Source organism: Beta vulgaris, chromosome 1 (assembly GCF_026745355.1).
Source record: "Beta vulgaris subsp. vulgaris cultivar EL10 chromosome 1, EL10.2, whole genome shotgun sequence".
Lineage (NCBI taxonomy): Eukaryota > Viridiplantae > Streptophyta > Magnoliopsida > Caryophyllales > Amaranthaceae > Beta > Beta vulgaris.
In genome coordinates, this window is record NC_079202.1 from 46993181 (window position 1) to 47008423 (window position 15243).

General features: G+C 34.4%; 1 protein-coding gene across 1 annotated transcript; it reads left to right on the top strand.

Moving 5' to 3' along the window:
- The first annotated feature begins 12006 nt into the window (after window positions 1-12006).
- On the top strand, window positions 12007-14816 carry LOC104892167 (40S ribosomal protein S6-1). Its single transcript, XM_010678010.4, has 6 exons — window positions 12007-12165; window positions 12309-12373; window positions 13553-13610; window positions 13711-13819; window positions 13993-14265; window positions 14361-14816. The coding sequence occupies exons 1-6, from the start codon at window positions 12160-12162 to the stop codon at window positions 14600-14602; spliced, it is 753 nt and encodes a 250-aa protein (XP_010676312.1). The 5' UTR covers window positions 12007-12159; the 3' UTR covers window positions 14603-14816.
- Window positions 14817-15243: the final 427 nt, after the last annotated feature.

A 15243-nucleotide genomic window follows, 5' to 3' on the forward strand; every position in this document is an offset into this window, starting at 1 on the left:
AAAACACTCATTATATTTAGGTGTTATCTTAAAGGTGTTATATTTGCCCTATTTTGTAGTAGTGTTACATTCTTCAAATCATGAGTTTTAACATGGTATCAGAGCTTTCTTAGCTCCTGCTATGATCGTTGATTCTTTTTAAGCTGGAACTAGGCTGAGAAATTTTTGTTTCTTGATTTTGAAGTTTGATCTATACCTCGTCATTTTTTCTTCCAAAATTGTTGTTAAATCTCTTCTGAATTTTTATTTTGTGATCAATTCTTGATTGAATTCTTATTTTTTATTGTTGCGATTGTGAAATTTCATTATTATTGCAATTTTGAGTAATTTCATCTAAAATTCTTAATTTGTTGCTCGATTGTTGATCTGATTCTTATTTGATGCTTATTCGTCCTGATTTTTCTTTAAAATGCCTGAAAACACTCATTAGTAGAGTAACTGTTAATTGCGGCAGTTTTACCCATATGCAGTCATAAACCGCGTCAATAGAAAATAAAAAATCGAAAATTAACCTATTATGGCGGCGACGGGTAAAAACCGCAGCAATAGATGTCAACGGGAATTTTTCAAAATTATTTGACTGGTTTGACGAGATCTACTGGTGCGATTCCCACTAAGAACCGCAACAATAGATTAAAATATTATTATTTTAATAAAATATGAATCTATTGTTGCGGTTGATACAAAAACCGCGGTAATAAACTTTTAAAATAAAAAAAGGTGCCCAAAAGCTAGGTTTCCTCTACTCTCGCATTTAAATTCTCCATCTCATTTAACCTTAGGCATTGCTTGTCCCTCCTCACTCATTCTTCTACCACATACGTCTCATCTCTCTTATATTTTTCTACCTTACACTCGATCTCCTCTCTCTCATTCTTCTCCCTCCTCACTCGTTCTCCTAATCTCACTCATCCTTCCTCTCTCATCATTCCTTCTTCTCTCAGATCTCTGATGCTCGTCCGTTCACACGAAGCATGTCGCTCATCCATTCACACCTCGCTCGTGTGACCGCAACTCTGCAAGAATCAATAGTCTCGAGTCGTCGCCCAGCCTTGACAGAATCTTCGTAAAAATCCCGCATTCGTCGCCCAACCTTGATCACAAGAAGCCAAGTGTTCATCGCCCATCCTCGACCGTAAGAATCCTTAAAGTGCTCGCCTCCCGTAGATCTCAGTTTGTTTCACCATACTTAGACCCTCGAAGTTTGATTTCATTTTTCTTTATTTCGTTGTTCAGCCTTCACTCCCCCATTTTCAGTCGTTTCTTCACATTTTTCCTTCTTATATCTACAAGTTTTAGTCATTTTTTCATGTTATTGTTTTCGGTTGGTAGAGATTTTTTTTGTGTTTTTTGGCTTAATCATGTAGAGTTTAGACACTCCATATCTCAGATCGACGACAAAGATGAAGAACTTTTAGGCGTGTTGGCGGTGGTTGTCAAGCGGTGTTGACGGCGGTTGTCAAGCAGTGTTGGCGGCGGTTGTTAGGCGGTTGAAGTTCAAGTTTTGGGTTGTGTTGTTGAAGAAATTTAATTATTTGTTCATTTTTATTGTATTTTTCCCGTTGGTGAGCATTATGTTTAATGTTGTAACTGAATATTTTCAATTTATGCAATGAGAAATTTTTAATTTTTTTGTTGTGCGAATGTGTGTAAATTTGTATCCTTCAAACTCTATAATGTTGTATCTTTCAAGCTAAATACCAATATTCCAATTATTTAAAAAAATATACCCTATTCATGCGGGTTTGGGCCACAACAGCAACAATAGGTTACACATATTGTCGCGGACCTGCGGCAACAAGTTTTTACCTATTATTGCGCCTTGATTTTTACCAATAGTTACACATATTGCTGTAGTTTCAAACCCACAACATATTTTTACCTATTTTGCGCCTTGATTTGCGACGGTGCAAAAATCGCAGCAATAGATAGGTCACTTAATGACCGCCGCAATTCAATGTTTTTCTATTAGTGACCGAGAATTCTACACTTCCGCTTACACAAAATCCTTCATCTGTTTACTTACATCCTTCAGAAAATCCAGCTAATTCATTAGTTTCTGTGAAATTTAGTGGAGATAATTTTAGTGAATGGAAGAGAGGAATCTTAATTACATTATCTTGTAAGAACAAACTGTCTTTAATTGATAGAACTCTTCCTAAACCATATTATACTGATTCTACTTATTCTGCCTGGGAGAGATGTAATGCAATGGTTATTTCCTATATTATGTATTCTCTTGATACTACTAAGGTAGAAGTGTGGTTTATTTAACAAGTGCAAGAGAGATTTGGAAAGATCTTGAAGAAAGATACTCATAGAATTCTGGAGCACAACTATATTCAATTCAGCAAACTCTTCATGAATTGACTCAAGGATCTAGTCTAGTAGTAGGAATTTTTCACTCAAATTAAATCTCTCTAGGACCAACTCAATGGAATTAATCTTGTACTTGTGTGCACATGCAGTGGATGCACTTGTAATCTCACAAAAAGAATTCTAGATCAGCAGCAGGGAAGAGAGATTAATGCAATTGTTTATGAAACTGGACGATCGATATGCAAATGTGAGGTCTAATATTCTTATGATGCAGCCTTTACCTAATGTCTCTTTGACGTATAGGTTACTAATTCAAGAAGAGAAACAAATAATTGTTGCTTCTATCGGAGATTGTCCTCCTCCTATGGCCTTTGTAGCTAAAGACAAAACTAGGTACACACCTTATATAGGTTCTAGTTTTTGGGACGAGTACCAGTTCAATTCTACTGTTGGCAGAGGTTCTTGGAATAGGAAGACTTATTTCTGCAAGCATTGCAAAATGACTGGTCACTCAATTGAGAGATGTTTTTTTGCTTCATGGCCCTCCCTTTGGTTCTAGAGGAGGAAGAGGCAAAAGAGTTGCATCTACTGTAAGTGGTGATGATGATGAAGGCTAGTCAGTTCATGATTTTGAACCACCTCATCTTCCTATTGAGCAATATCAGAATTTCATGGCTCTTATACAGAATCAAGGCTCATCTTAACAACACCAACAAGTTACACCTAAATCTTTGAGTGCACGGAATCTTGTTTTCATTCAACTCATACTTCGGCATATGTTGCAGGTACATATTATCATGTTTTAATGCTAAGTGAATCATTGACAGTGGAGTTGCTGATCACATTTGTTCCAACTTAGACTTATTTGACACATATGCAAAATTCACTAAATCAAGTAACTATTTTACTGATGCTAACGGAAGTAAGCTATGGTTGAACATATTGGAAATGTTAAATTTCAAGATGGTATTGTGCTTCAAAATGTCCTTTATGTACCAAGGTTCACATTCAACCTTATAAATACTCATAAGTCGTGCCAAGATCTTAACCATGATGTTGTTTTTACACATGATACATGTTTTCCCCAGGGTCCTTCTCAGAACAATACCCTAGTTCTTGGTAAATTGGAGCCAGGTCTCTATGTTGCATGACATGACTATGTTGTTTCACATAAAAATAAGAAAGATATATCTGCTTGTACAGCTTGTGTTACAAATAATGAAGCCTTGAAGCTATGCATATGAGGCTAGGCCATATACCACTTAATTAAATTCATCATTTTGTTGATGATTTACATCCTCTTACTGGCTTGTTATGATTTATGTCAAGTATGTCCTCAGGCTAAGCACACAAGATCTTTTTTTCCTAATAGTAGTATTAAAACTACAACTTGTTTTCAACTATTACACACAGATATTTGGGACCATACAAGGTTCTTATTACACATGATGGATGTAGTCAATTCTTGACAATAGTGGATGACTTCTCCAGACATACATGGATTTTTCTTATGAAAAATAAGTCTAATGCAGTAAATATTCTTAAGCATTATTTTTGTTTATATTCAAACTCAATTGAATGCTTGTTTGAAATGTATAAGAAGTGATAATGCTAAAGAACTTTGTGAAGGAGCTATTTTACCTTTTTATTAACTCAATGACATTGTTCATCAGAGGAGTTGGCCCGATACTGCACAACAGAATGTTGTTGTGGATAGGAAACATAGACACCTACTGGAAACTGCAAGAAGTTTGTTTTTTTTCTATCACATGCATATGTTCCTGTGAACCTATGGGGAGAATGTTCAATTACTGCTACTCATCTGCTCAATAGAATGCCTTTAAGTTCTATTGAATTCAAAACACCTTATGAGAAGCTTCATGGTACTAAAACTAATTTGAGTTACTTGAGAGTTTTTGGTTGCTTGTGCTTTGCAGCAACAACCAAAGTTCATGGAAGTAAGTATGATCAAAGGGTAACTTCTTGTGCCTTCATATACCCACCTGATCAGAAGGCCTACAAAATCATGGATCTTTCAACTCACAAAATCTTCATTTCTAGGGATATTCAATTCCATGAAAAACACTTACCCTTTCACTTTTCTACCTCTCATCCTCCTCCTTCACCTATATTTCTCCCAGTTAACACTTTATCTTCCCATGATTACAACTTTGAAGTCCCTGAACCTTTTGTCTTTCTAGTTTCCAATTCCTTACCAAATACTTCTTCATACAATCCTGAATCTAGCACCACAAATACTCCACCTTCCACACCTTCTGTCTTTTTTAGTACTCCTATTTCTTCTTCTTCTTTACCACACAACTCCAGTTCTCTTCCACCATCTAGACAGTCCACCATAATTTCAAAACCACCTACTTGGATGACAAACTATGTTGCTTCCATCGGTACTTCCCATCATTGGTGCAACATTGTTCATTTTGAATTTTTAAGGCTATTCCTACTGGTATCCAGGCACTCATTGCTTACACCTCCTCCCTTACTGAACCTAACACTTATATAAAAGCTTCTCAACAAGAAGGTTGGGTGGATGCTATGAAGAAGGAAATACAGGCCCTAGAAAAAAATGGCAAATGGGAACTCACTCATCTTCCAATTGGCAAGAAAACCATAGGATGCAAGTGGGTATTTAAAGTTAAACTTAAAGTTGATGGCACTTTGGAAAGACTGAAGGCAAGACTTGTTGCAAAAGGGTATACACAGCGGTATGGGGTTGATTTTAAGGAAACCTTTTCCCTAGTTATCAATATGACTACTGTGAGATGCCCATTGCCATTAGCATCAATTAAGGGGTGGCATTTGTTTCAATTAGACATTAAGAACGCATTCTTACATGGGGAGCTTACAAGAAGAAATCTATATGCAGATGCCTCATGGGATCCTAATCCTAACAAGCTTGTATGTAAGCTTAAAAAATCATTGTATGGGCTCAAGCAGGCCTCCAGACAATGATTTGCTAAGTTGGCCTCATAGTTAGTTGCATAAGGGATTTTATAATCCAAAAATGACTACTCCTTGTTTCTTAATAAGAGTAACTCTTACATTATGATAGGAGTAGCCATTTATGTAGATGATATAATACTGATAGGTACTGATGTTGATGCAATTGCGACCTTAAAAACTCATCTAAATGTTGTGTTCGGCATCAAATATGGGAGATTCCATTATTTCGTAGGTAAGGACACCAGTTATATCCAACAAGGCATTATAATAACACAAAAGAAGTTTTCTAAAGAACTTCTTTAGTCCAACTCTTTAGATCTTTCCAAGATTGCTAAGACACCTCTACTTGTTCATATTAAATTGGTGGTTGATTCAGGAGACTTCTACTCAGATCCTACTCTTTATAGGATTTTGGTGGCCATAATTAATTTTTTGACTCACACAAGGCCAAACTTGTCTTATGTTGTCCAAACATTGAGCCAATTCGTGCACCAACCTAGAGTTGAGCAATTTTCAACCTTACATTATGTACCAAGGTACCTTGCTAGTACTATTGGTCAAGGGATCTTGTTAACAACAACACCTTAGTTAACACTCAAGGCTTACTCAGACTCTGATTTGGCTTCCTACCCTAACACTAGACTGTCATAGGAGATATGATGCTTCTAGATTTCTCCCGTATCCTAGAAGTCAAAGAAGTAGGTTACTGTCTCTAAGTCCTCTGAGGCAGAGTATATAGCTATGGCAACTGCAGAGAAGAAATCACATAGCTAGTCAGACTTTTGCAAGAATTGGAAGCTGGGGATCTTAAACCTGTTAAGTTATTATGTGATAATCAATCTGCTATTTGTATAGGTAAATATCCAGTTTTACATGGATGTACTAAACATCATATAGAAATGGACTTCAACTTCACAATAGAAAGGGTCCTAGAAGGCCTTATTGAGCTCTCTTATCTACCTATACAAGAGTAGCTAGCAGGCTTGTTTACCAAAGCAATACCTTATCCTCAACATCTGCATCTGAGCTCCAAGCTAGGAATGGTTGACTCCCTCCCTAACTTGAGAGGGGTTGTTGAAGATATTGACCCTTATGACTTTCTACCTGCCAGCTCAACTACTTCAGCATAACAGTAAGTTATAACTATTAACCTGTTGTTTACATGTTATATTCATGTTTTGTAACAGAATTATATCATGTTGTAAGTCAGCAAGATTTAAGTTGATGTTCCTTCATCCAGATGATGTATTTTTCATTTTCTAGTGAATGAAATAAACTCTCTCTTCTTCTCTCTCTAAATATCTCTCCATCTAGAATCTTCTAAGCTGAATTACATTGTTCTAATTATGAGTTTTAATATGGAGATTAGTTTTTCTCATGTTGGCAGACAAGGAAATAGAGTAGTCCACGTACTAGCTCAACTTAGTAGAAACTATAATGATCTTAGAGTATGGATGGAGGAAGTCCCCCGATGTAGCTCTTAGTGCTGTAAAGATCGATAGTTTGGCTGTAAATGTTTAAACAACTAAAAATAAATAAATTTGAGAGTCTCATATATATAAACATAACTCTTACTTGAGAAAAGTGCAAGCCTCAAAAATTAGCCACACCCATATGGATTAAAAACACAAAAGGAACTAGCCGATATTGGCCATAACACTTGGCTTTACCCACTTCTTTCAAACCCAATCTACATAGTGGGAGCATTTCACATGCGAAATAATTAAATGCTTCTTTATAGGCATGTAAACTCCCTTCTACTTCTAAATTCCCCCATCACAATCCAGAGAATGCTCAAGTTAAAAAAAGAACATGGCTTCAAGCCATCCTTTGCAATACCAACCAGAAAGGGAACAATATATATTTCTTCAATTTATCCCTCTGTATATAAGACGGAAACTATGTTCCCCACTAATTTTGTTTCTTTTGCATCTTATGATAACACAATGATAAAGATGAAGATTGTCCACCGATTTGGTAGTACTTGATAAAATCACCTTTTACATGCCAATGTGGTCCTAATTTAAGAGTAAAGATGAAGGTTTTGCATGAAATTATCCACATTCTTCCTCTAAGGTAGACCTTTCATAAGAGCATGGTCAATGGATGATCCCAAATTTGGGAGCATCAATTACTTTATTAATTTCTCACTCTTCCACCTTATTTATGATCCACAATTGATTTTAATGATCTTTTCACCCCCAATGGATGATCTATACTTTTAGATCTTCACCTTCTCTTTCCTACTTTTTACTATACCCCACCATATATTCTCTCTCCTCAATCTCCTTTCCATCCCATTTTATTTATTTATTATGGATTATTTAAGAATTAATTAATGATTATTGAATGTAAATAATTTTTATGTTTGTGATTAAAAACTATTAGTAAAAATTAATTTCGTTAATATTGTACATAATTAGATACGGTGTTTTTAGGGTTGTTACTTCATATTGAGAAACTCATATTATGTTGGGGGAGTTGTTGGTTAAGTTGAGTAGGATACATCATATTTTGTAAGTTGTTTCCCATATGAAAATTTGGTTCAGTTTGAGAAATGAGATCAATTTGGGAACTAGACGATTGAAAACTTGGATTAATATGAGGTTGTTGAGGTCCTTTGAATTTTGGAAGGTTTTTTTTCTACCGGTTTTGGGATCCATAAATAATTTCAATTAGGAGATAATTTATTTTTATGGGGGTAGATAAATAAAGAAAGGAAACAAATATGACTTCCAATAACAAAATAACCTCAAAAATAAGATGCGTAAAAATAGTTCAATATTGGTCTCTATTTATAGACAAAAAAATATATATAGTTGTTGGTGTTTTGTTTTTTAAAAAAAAAATTTAAACTGACAATATGTCCGTTGTAAAAATTTGCAACGTTAACAATTACAAATAATCCTAGCCGTTAGATTAGAGAAATAAGGGGCGTAGGATGTCTGCCATGCAGCAGCAGTGGGGCCCGCTCCATTTTTTTCTTCCTCTCCCCTTCCGCCATGTGGCAATGATCTACTCTTTGGCAAGATCGTTGCAACGATCGGTTCACTGCCTTCTCTCCTCTTTTTTTATCTCTCCTATTTCTTTATTCCCATTTAATCTCTCTCTCCTCATGATCCAAGTTTGGGATCAACCAATGGGCATACTCTAATCATGTCTCCCAAGAACCACTCGAAAAAAAAGAAGGAAAAATACTATATTTATAGCTCGTTTTATTTTGTACCAATTATATTGAGGATTTAGCAAGGTTGATATATAATACATGAACAAATTGAGAGACTTTCGTCGTAATTCGGACAAAAATATTATATCTACACTCTTATAGTACCTTACTAGCTGAAATCGAGGATGACATAGACAACAAACTTTAACAATGATGCAAATAACCTATTCATTTTTCACAAGCTTCATTTGAGGAGTGAAAACCTTTTCATAAAAGAAAATTAAGAGAAAGCTCAATTGTAATATTTGTTTCTTATGATTGGTTCTATATCGAAAAAGCACTAGAGTCTCGTTAAGTGACCTAAATGATAACAATTATTTTGCTAGGCCACCTAAGTAAATTATTGACTCGCTAAGTAAGCTCCCAAGTGAGGAACAATAAACTTGCTACATATTTAAGTGAAAAAAGAAAATTGTTGAGCCACGTTGAGTGGAAAGTAGCATTCACTCTCTCATTCTCTTTCGTTCGTTATTTTTATCTCTAAATAAAATTTTATAGATAGATATCATGATCATCTAGGTTCTTTTATTCCAACGTGAGAAAGAAAATTAAACTATTTTTCGTTATAAATTTCAAAATTATTACTATTTTTAAAAAATCTATTTAGTATTTATACTTACATTTTGGACTCCGATCCGTATAACATAATCCTTATATTCTTTCTAAAAATTAAAAATCTTCATACAAAGTAGTATAATTGAAGATTGTATGTGTTTTGTCATCGATGAAGATCACGATCACGATGAGTAGTTGATGATTTATATGACTCTTAAGTGATGATAATTAAATATGATAAAAAAATAATGATGGCAGAAGTATGGAAAAGGATGATACCTTGAGTTGTAAAGTCAGTTTATTAATATTACGTCTACATGTTTTTTAGTTTCTATTAGTTGAGGAAACATTTTCTATTTTTCTTTTTTTTTTTTGTGAAAAATATAATGACAAAAACTTGTAAATTTTTATCACACTCCTTTATAGGAGAGTGATAATAGTTTTCCTTTCAAGGTGGCCTAGGAAAAAAAATTGTGTTAGTTGGGTGATTTAGCAAGTCAAAACTTTACTTGGATGGTCTAGCAAAACAATTTGAACTACTTAGGTGGTGGAGCAAATTTCTTGTGACAAGTAGATGGAGAAAGGGGAATTAAAATGGATAGAAGAACATGAATAGGAAAACAGAAAAGAAAAAAGTAAAATTGAGGAAGAAAAAGGTTGTACTATCTAAAAAGAAGAGCGTATTTCATTAGGTAGAGAGCTATGTTTTACCCTTAAAATCTAAAATATTGTTTTCCATCTATTATAAACCAAATAAAACACAATGAAGAAGTATTTACTTTTCCAAAATAATGAACCAAATATCATTTTTGAAGTGATTGACATATTTGTGGTGTTCAATCGTTCTAATTTGTTAAATTTCTTACATGTAGTTATATAATTACGTAAAGAAAAAAGTAATAAGCCAACTAGGTTTGGCCACGTTAGGAAGCTTTTATCTGTTACAAGTTTTTTCATTCTATTTTCTTTCTTGCCCAAAAAAACCCAAGAAAATGGAATTTTTTTTTGTCATTATGATATCTCTTTTCTTCAAAAAGCTCAATCTCTATACAAAAAAGCTCAATCTAAAAATAATTGGGTTAGGTTCGGGTTAGAAATCTCTATTATATAAGGGAAGGGGGGAGCAATGGTGTCTTCTTTTAAAACGCCTATTCTGCCCCCCTTCTCTTTCTAAATTACAAAAGGAATGTCACTATTTTCAAAAACCCTAGCCTCCATTGTTGATTTTTAAAGGGGCTTCCATCGGTTTTTACCGTTGGAAAGCCCCCACCTTTGCTTTTTTATTTGTTTTTAGGTTTCCAATAACGATTTCTCCCTCAAAAGACAGGGTTTTCGATCTCCTTCGTAAGAAAAGGTTTTTCGATCTCCTTCGAAAGACAAGGTTTTTCGACCTCCTTCGAAAGACAGGGTTTTTCTCCTCTTTTAGAGGGGGAATTTCTACATGTTACAATCCGGGATTCTAGATCTAATGGATTGCCGTGAAATTATTTTGTTGGTGAAGAATTATGCGGCATCACAAAGGTTATCAATTTTTCGAATACGGTCAGATGAATCCGACGGAGATCATCTTCACGATTACAAGGGATCGTTAGATTGTCTCTCCAACAAGGCTGTATTTTCCAACGATATAAGCGGGAGATGTTCCACATTGCAAGATTTGTTTGACGATCGTAGTTTTTATGAAGGAAATTTTTGTTTGATTCAACTTATGTATTTGTTTAATTCGATTGCTTATGTAGATGTCGTATGACTTTTTATTAATGAATTAATTTTACTATTCAAAAAAAAAAAAAGGAATGTCAAAGTAAAAATACCGAAAATAAATTTACATCACTCACTCACAAATCACTTAAAAGAAGAAACTTTACAAATCACCCATACAATTGAGAAAATCACGTTATAAAAATCACGCAAATCACTCAAATAATCAGGAAACTTTATTAAAACTTAAAATTAATATACAAACTAAAACTAATAACCTAGAACGTCAATACATGCAAAAACATTTACAAAAATTGACTTACAAATCACTATTCTGAAGAACCATTCACAATTAATGGTGGGTCATGATTAAATATAGAGGTGTATTTGTAGTGAAATCAGAATTTAGAAATTAGACAAGAAAAAAAATTATTTACTTTTTTTATAGTGTTTCCTAAATATAATGAAACTTTTACATATTATATATTTGGACGTATTTTTTTCTAATATATAATAGTGATAAATTATCAAGGTAAAAAGGTTTATATAATATCATTCAAGAATTAAAGTACAACATATCTCTATTATATAAGGGAAGGGGGAAACTATGGTGTCCCCGAATGAAGAGACTATCTTACCCCCTTCCCATTTAAATTACAAATTCACTTACAAATTAAAGGGGGCTTCAAATAAAAATATCAAAAATATAATTATAATAATCACTCACAAGTCAACTAAAATCATAAAATTGCGTAATTTACGTTATGCAAATCACTAAAATGAGGAAACTTTACAAAAACTTAAAAATTCACTTACAAACTACAACCTATGAAAAAATTGATTTGAAATCAAACTGTCTACTTTCTTTACAATTTATGAAGTACTGTACTTAATTCAAAAATCAACTAAAAAATTATAATATTAGAAATCATAAATAAATTCAGAAAAATTTATATTTTATTCATTGAATTTAACTTTGAAAAGTAAAAAAAAAAAAACAAAAAGAATGGTGAGAGACTTAAGTGACATAAACTAAACCAATCAAATTTTGCAACTAAAAGCAATTATACTTCGTATGTCTAATGTTCAAATTTTGACTCTTATGCCGAAAAAATTGAGTTTTTGTTTGAAAAAAAATCAAACACGCATCGCGTGCAAAAAAATTCTAGTTAACATGTAAACAACCCGTATCACCGGTTTATATTTTGAATAAATACTCTAGATTTGGGCCAAGCCCAACTGCTTCAGCGTCAGCGGCCAATCTAACAGCCCAAGTATCAAAGAAAAATAATTCTTATTTCTCTCTTTTCACAAAACGGCAGCCACAAACCCTAACATTCTCATTTATCTCTCTTCGCCCCGCCGGGAATTTCACTCTCTCTTCTCCTTCTGCAAACATGAAGGTTTGTTTTTTTTTCTCTTCTATACTTTCTGGGTTTTCTCTGATTGTTCAAGTTCATATCTTTATGAATTATGATTCAATGTTTCTGAGTTTTTTTTATGATTTTTCAAACTCTTAGTTAATTTTGTTTATTGGGTTTTACAGTGCAATATCGCGAACCCTACTACAGGGTGCCAGAAGAAGCTCGAGATCGATGATGAACAGAAACTGTAAGTTTTCTCTAACATTTTCTCAGTTTTTTCTTTTGATGGGTTTTGATTTTGTTGCTTCTTTTTTATGGGTATTGTGAGCTGGAAAGATTTAATCTTTATTGTTTTTTTAATGTTTGATTTGGATGCTTGGTGTGTAAAGTTTGCAACTATTACATGTAGATAAAATGAAGTTTTGATAGATGTGATTAATATTTGAAGATTTTGTTTCAATTAAGGGAATTTGGAGGAAATTGAAGGGTTTGTTTAGATATATTTAAGGGCGCGTTGCAAGGATTAATTTTCTCTGTTATCTCGATCGTCCAATTTATGTAATGTTTTCCTATCATTGGTAGGCTTAATTTATATGAATTTGCTGGGATTTATTACTGATCACGTTGACAGATTGGAGTTGCGGGGTGTTATAAGCTATAGTTTGTGATGTTGTGTATTCACGCAAATTAGATGGAACCGACAAAGAAAACACAATGAACAAAGAAATATTTGCAATAAACAAACTAAAAAACATAAAGATAAAGCTCAACAAAGGAGAATCGTCGAGATCGATGTTCATTCGGGAACACTTGATGTATATTAGTTTCACATTTTTATTGGAGAACCCTAATGTACATTACTTTCACGCATTTTATGTTTTTAGGCTGCGTTTTGGTAGAAACACTAGTGCACCATCTACCAATTGGTGCATTCATGATTGAACTAGATTTAAGTGTTTGGACAGCTACGAAGGGGATGTATCTCAGAACACTCTTTTATTTTATAAACCCTAAGATGCATCAATTAGTTGGGGTAATTGTTAAGTAATACTATCCACTCTACAAACTTTTAGGCAATTGTTAAGCATTGCTGGGGTGCTTTGCTCATTGAGCAGATGGTGCTTTTAGCCCTTTACGTTGCCAATACCAATTTGAGCTAACCAATGCTTGCATCATTGCCTTTATTCTCTGTGGCTTTGTGCACTCAGGCTCTCATATATTTAACACACATGCTCTTTAGTTAACCTTTTGCTTGAGGCGGTTTTTCATGTTGTCTTTATTATACATTTTCATGTATTCTTTAGTATTTGCACTCATGACTTGTATCAATTACTGAAAATATAGTGATTTATAGAATTATTATGAAGCACTAGTACCTTTTCTTTATTTGTGAATAAGCTTGATCTAAACCTTCTATATTCAACAGCCGAGTTTTCTATGACAAGAGGATCTCCCAAGAAGTCAGTGGAGATGCTCTCGGAGAGGTGAATCCTTGTTCTTTTAGTGCAATGAATTCATTTTGTTTGATGTTTATTTTGTATCAACTCTGGAAGACTAATGGTGAATTACAATTTCCTTATGCAGGAATTCAAGGGCTACGTCTTCAAGATCATGGGAGGATGTGACAAGCAAGGTTTCCCCATGAAACAGGGTGTGCTAACTCCAGGGAGAGTCCGCCTATTGCTCCACAGAGGTTTATAACCTCTACTCTTTGTTTTCCGTGTTTATTCTTCATCTTTTGATATTTAAGTATGTATGTGGCCTATGCATAATCTTTGAAATTGTTGCTTACTAGTGGATGATCTTCATTGTGGTATATTTATGTGTGAATTATTCTGTGAGTTAATATCTATTATTGATATGTAGGAACAAGCTGCTTCCGTGGTCACGGAAGACGTGATGGAGAGCGTCGTAGAAAGTCCGTCCGTGGGTGCATTGTTAGCCAAGACTTGTCTGTTTTGAACTTAGTTATTGTTAAGAAGGGTGAAAAGGATCTTCCCGGTCTCACCGACACTGAGAAGCCAAGGATGAGGGGTCCCAAGAGGGCATCCAAGATCCGCAAGCTTTTCAACCTTTCCAAGGAGGATGATGTCCGCAAGTATGTTAACACATACCGAAGGAACTTCACCAGCAAAACTGGTATGAGTCTTTTTGATCATCTTCTGTTCAGGATGTAAGATTTGGTTTCTTGCACTCCCCCTTGTTATCTAATATCATACTTGTTAAATTGACAGGCAAGAATGTGAGCAAGGCACCCAAGATCCAACGTTTGGTTACTCCCTTGACCCTCCAAAGGAAGCGCAGAAGAATTGCTTTGAAGAAGAAGAAGATCGCCAAGGCCAAATCTGATGCGGCTGAGTACCAAAAGCTTCTTGCTTCAAGGTTGAAGGAGCAGAGAGAGAGGCGAAGTGAGAGTTTGGCAAAGAGGAGATCTAAGCTATCTGCTGTTACCAAGCGACCATCTGAAGCAGCATAGGTTGATCCTGTCTTGTGTCTTTCGGTTTAATCATTGTGGTTGCTTTGGGTAGTCCTCATCATGAGATATTTTCTATATGTTTCTGGCAATTTTGAGTTAGTGAGACCTGCTAGATTAGTATCTTTTTGAACCTGGAGAGTAACATTCTTATGGATCTTTGTTTCTTTGAGGATGCTCAAATACTTTTGGTGATTAAAGCTCTACTTCTTTTCTAGACAGTATGCTACTGCATTTTCTTTATTTACGCCTATCTATTTACCCCGAGGTTTATTACCTTTTACATGCCAATGAGGCTAGGTGGCACGGAAACGGATACGGGAACGGATACTGGTACGGGTGCGGGGACGGAAAACGGCAAAATCAAATTTTCAAAAAACAGGTACGGCATGGATTCGGCAAAAAATAAAATAAAAATTTAATCTGGAAAAAAATAGTTTATTTTTAATGAATTAAACTGTCAAAGTATATCTAGAAAAATATTACTTCACTTTTTTTTAACATTTATCTTTTTGTTGTAGTTTATAATGAAAGCTGGCATAAAGCCATAAACTAAAAAATTTGAGAAGAAGAACCGGTCAAAAAAAAAAGGGGGGAATTCAGCCACTATACCACGTGCCAAAGGAGAAAAGAAGGGGCAATTC

Excerpts from the sequence above, each read along its gene's own strand:
- LOC104892167 (XM_010678010.4), top strand. Across the intron at positions 12,374-13,552 it reads ATCGATGATGAACAGAAACT|CCGAGTTTTCTATGACAAGA; the intron begins GTAAGTTTTCTC and ends TATATTCAACAG. Across the intron at positions 13,820-13,992 it reads CCGCCTATTGCTCCACAGAG|GAACAAGCTGCTTCCGTGGT; the intron begins GTTTATAACCTC and ends ATTGATATGTAG.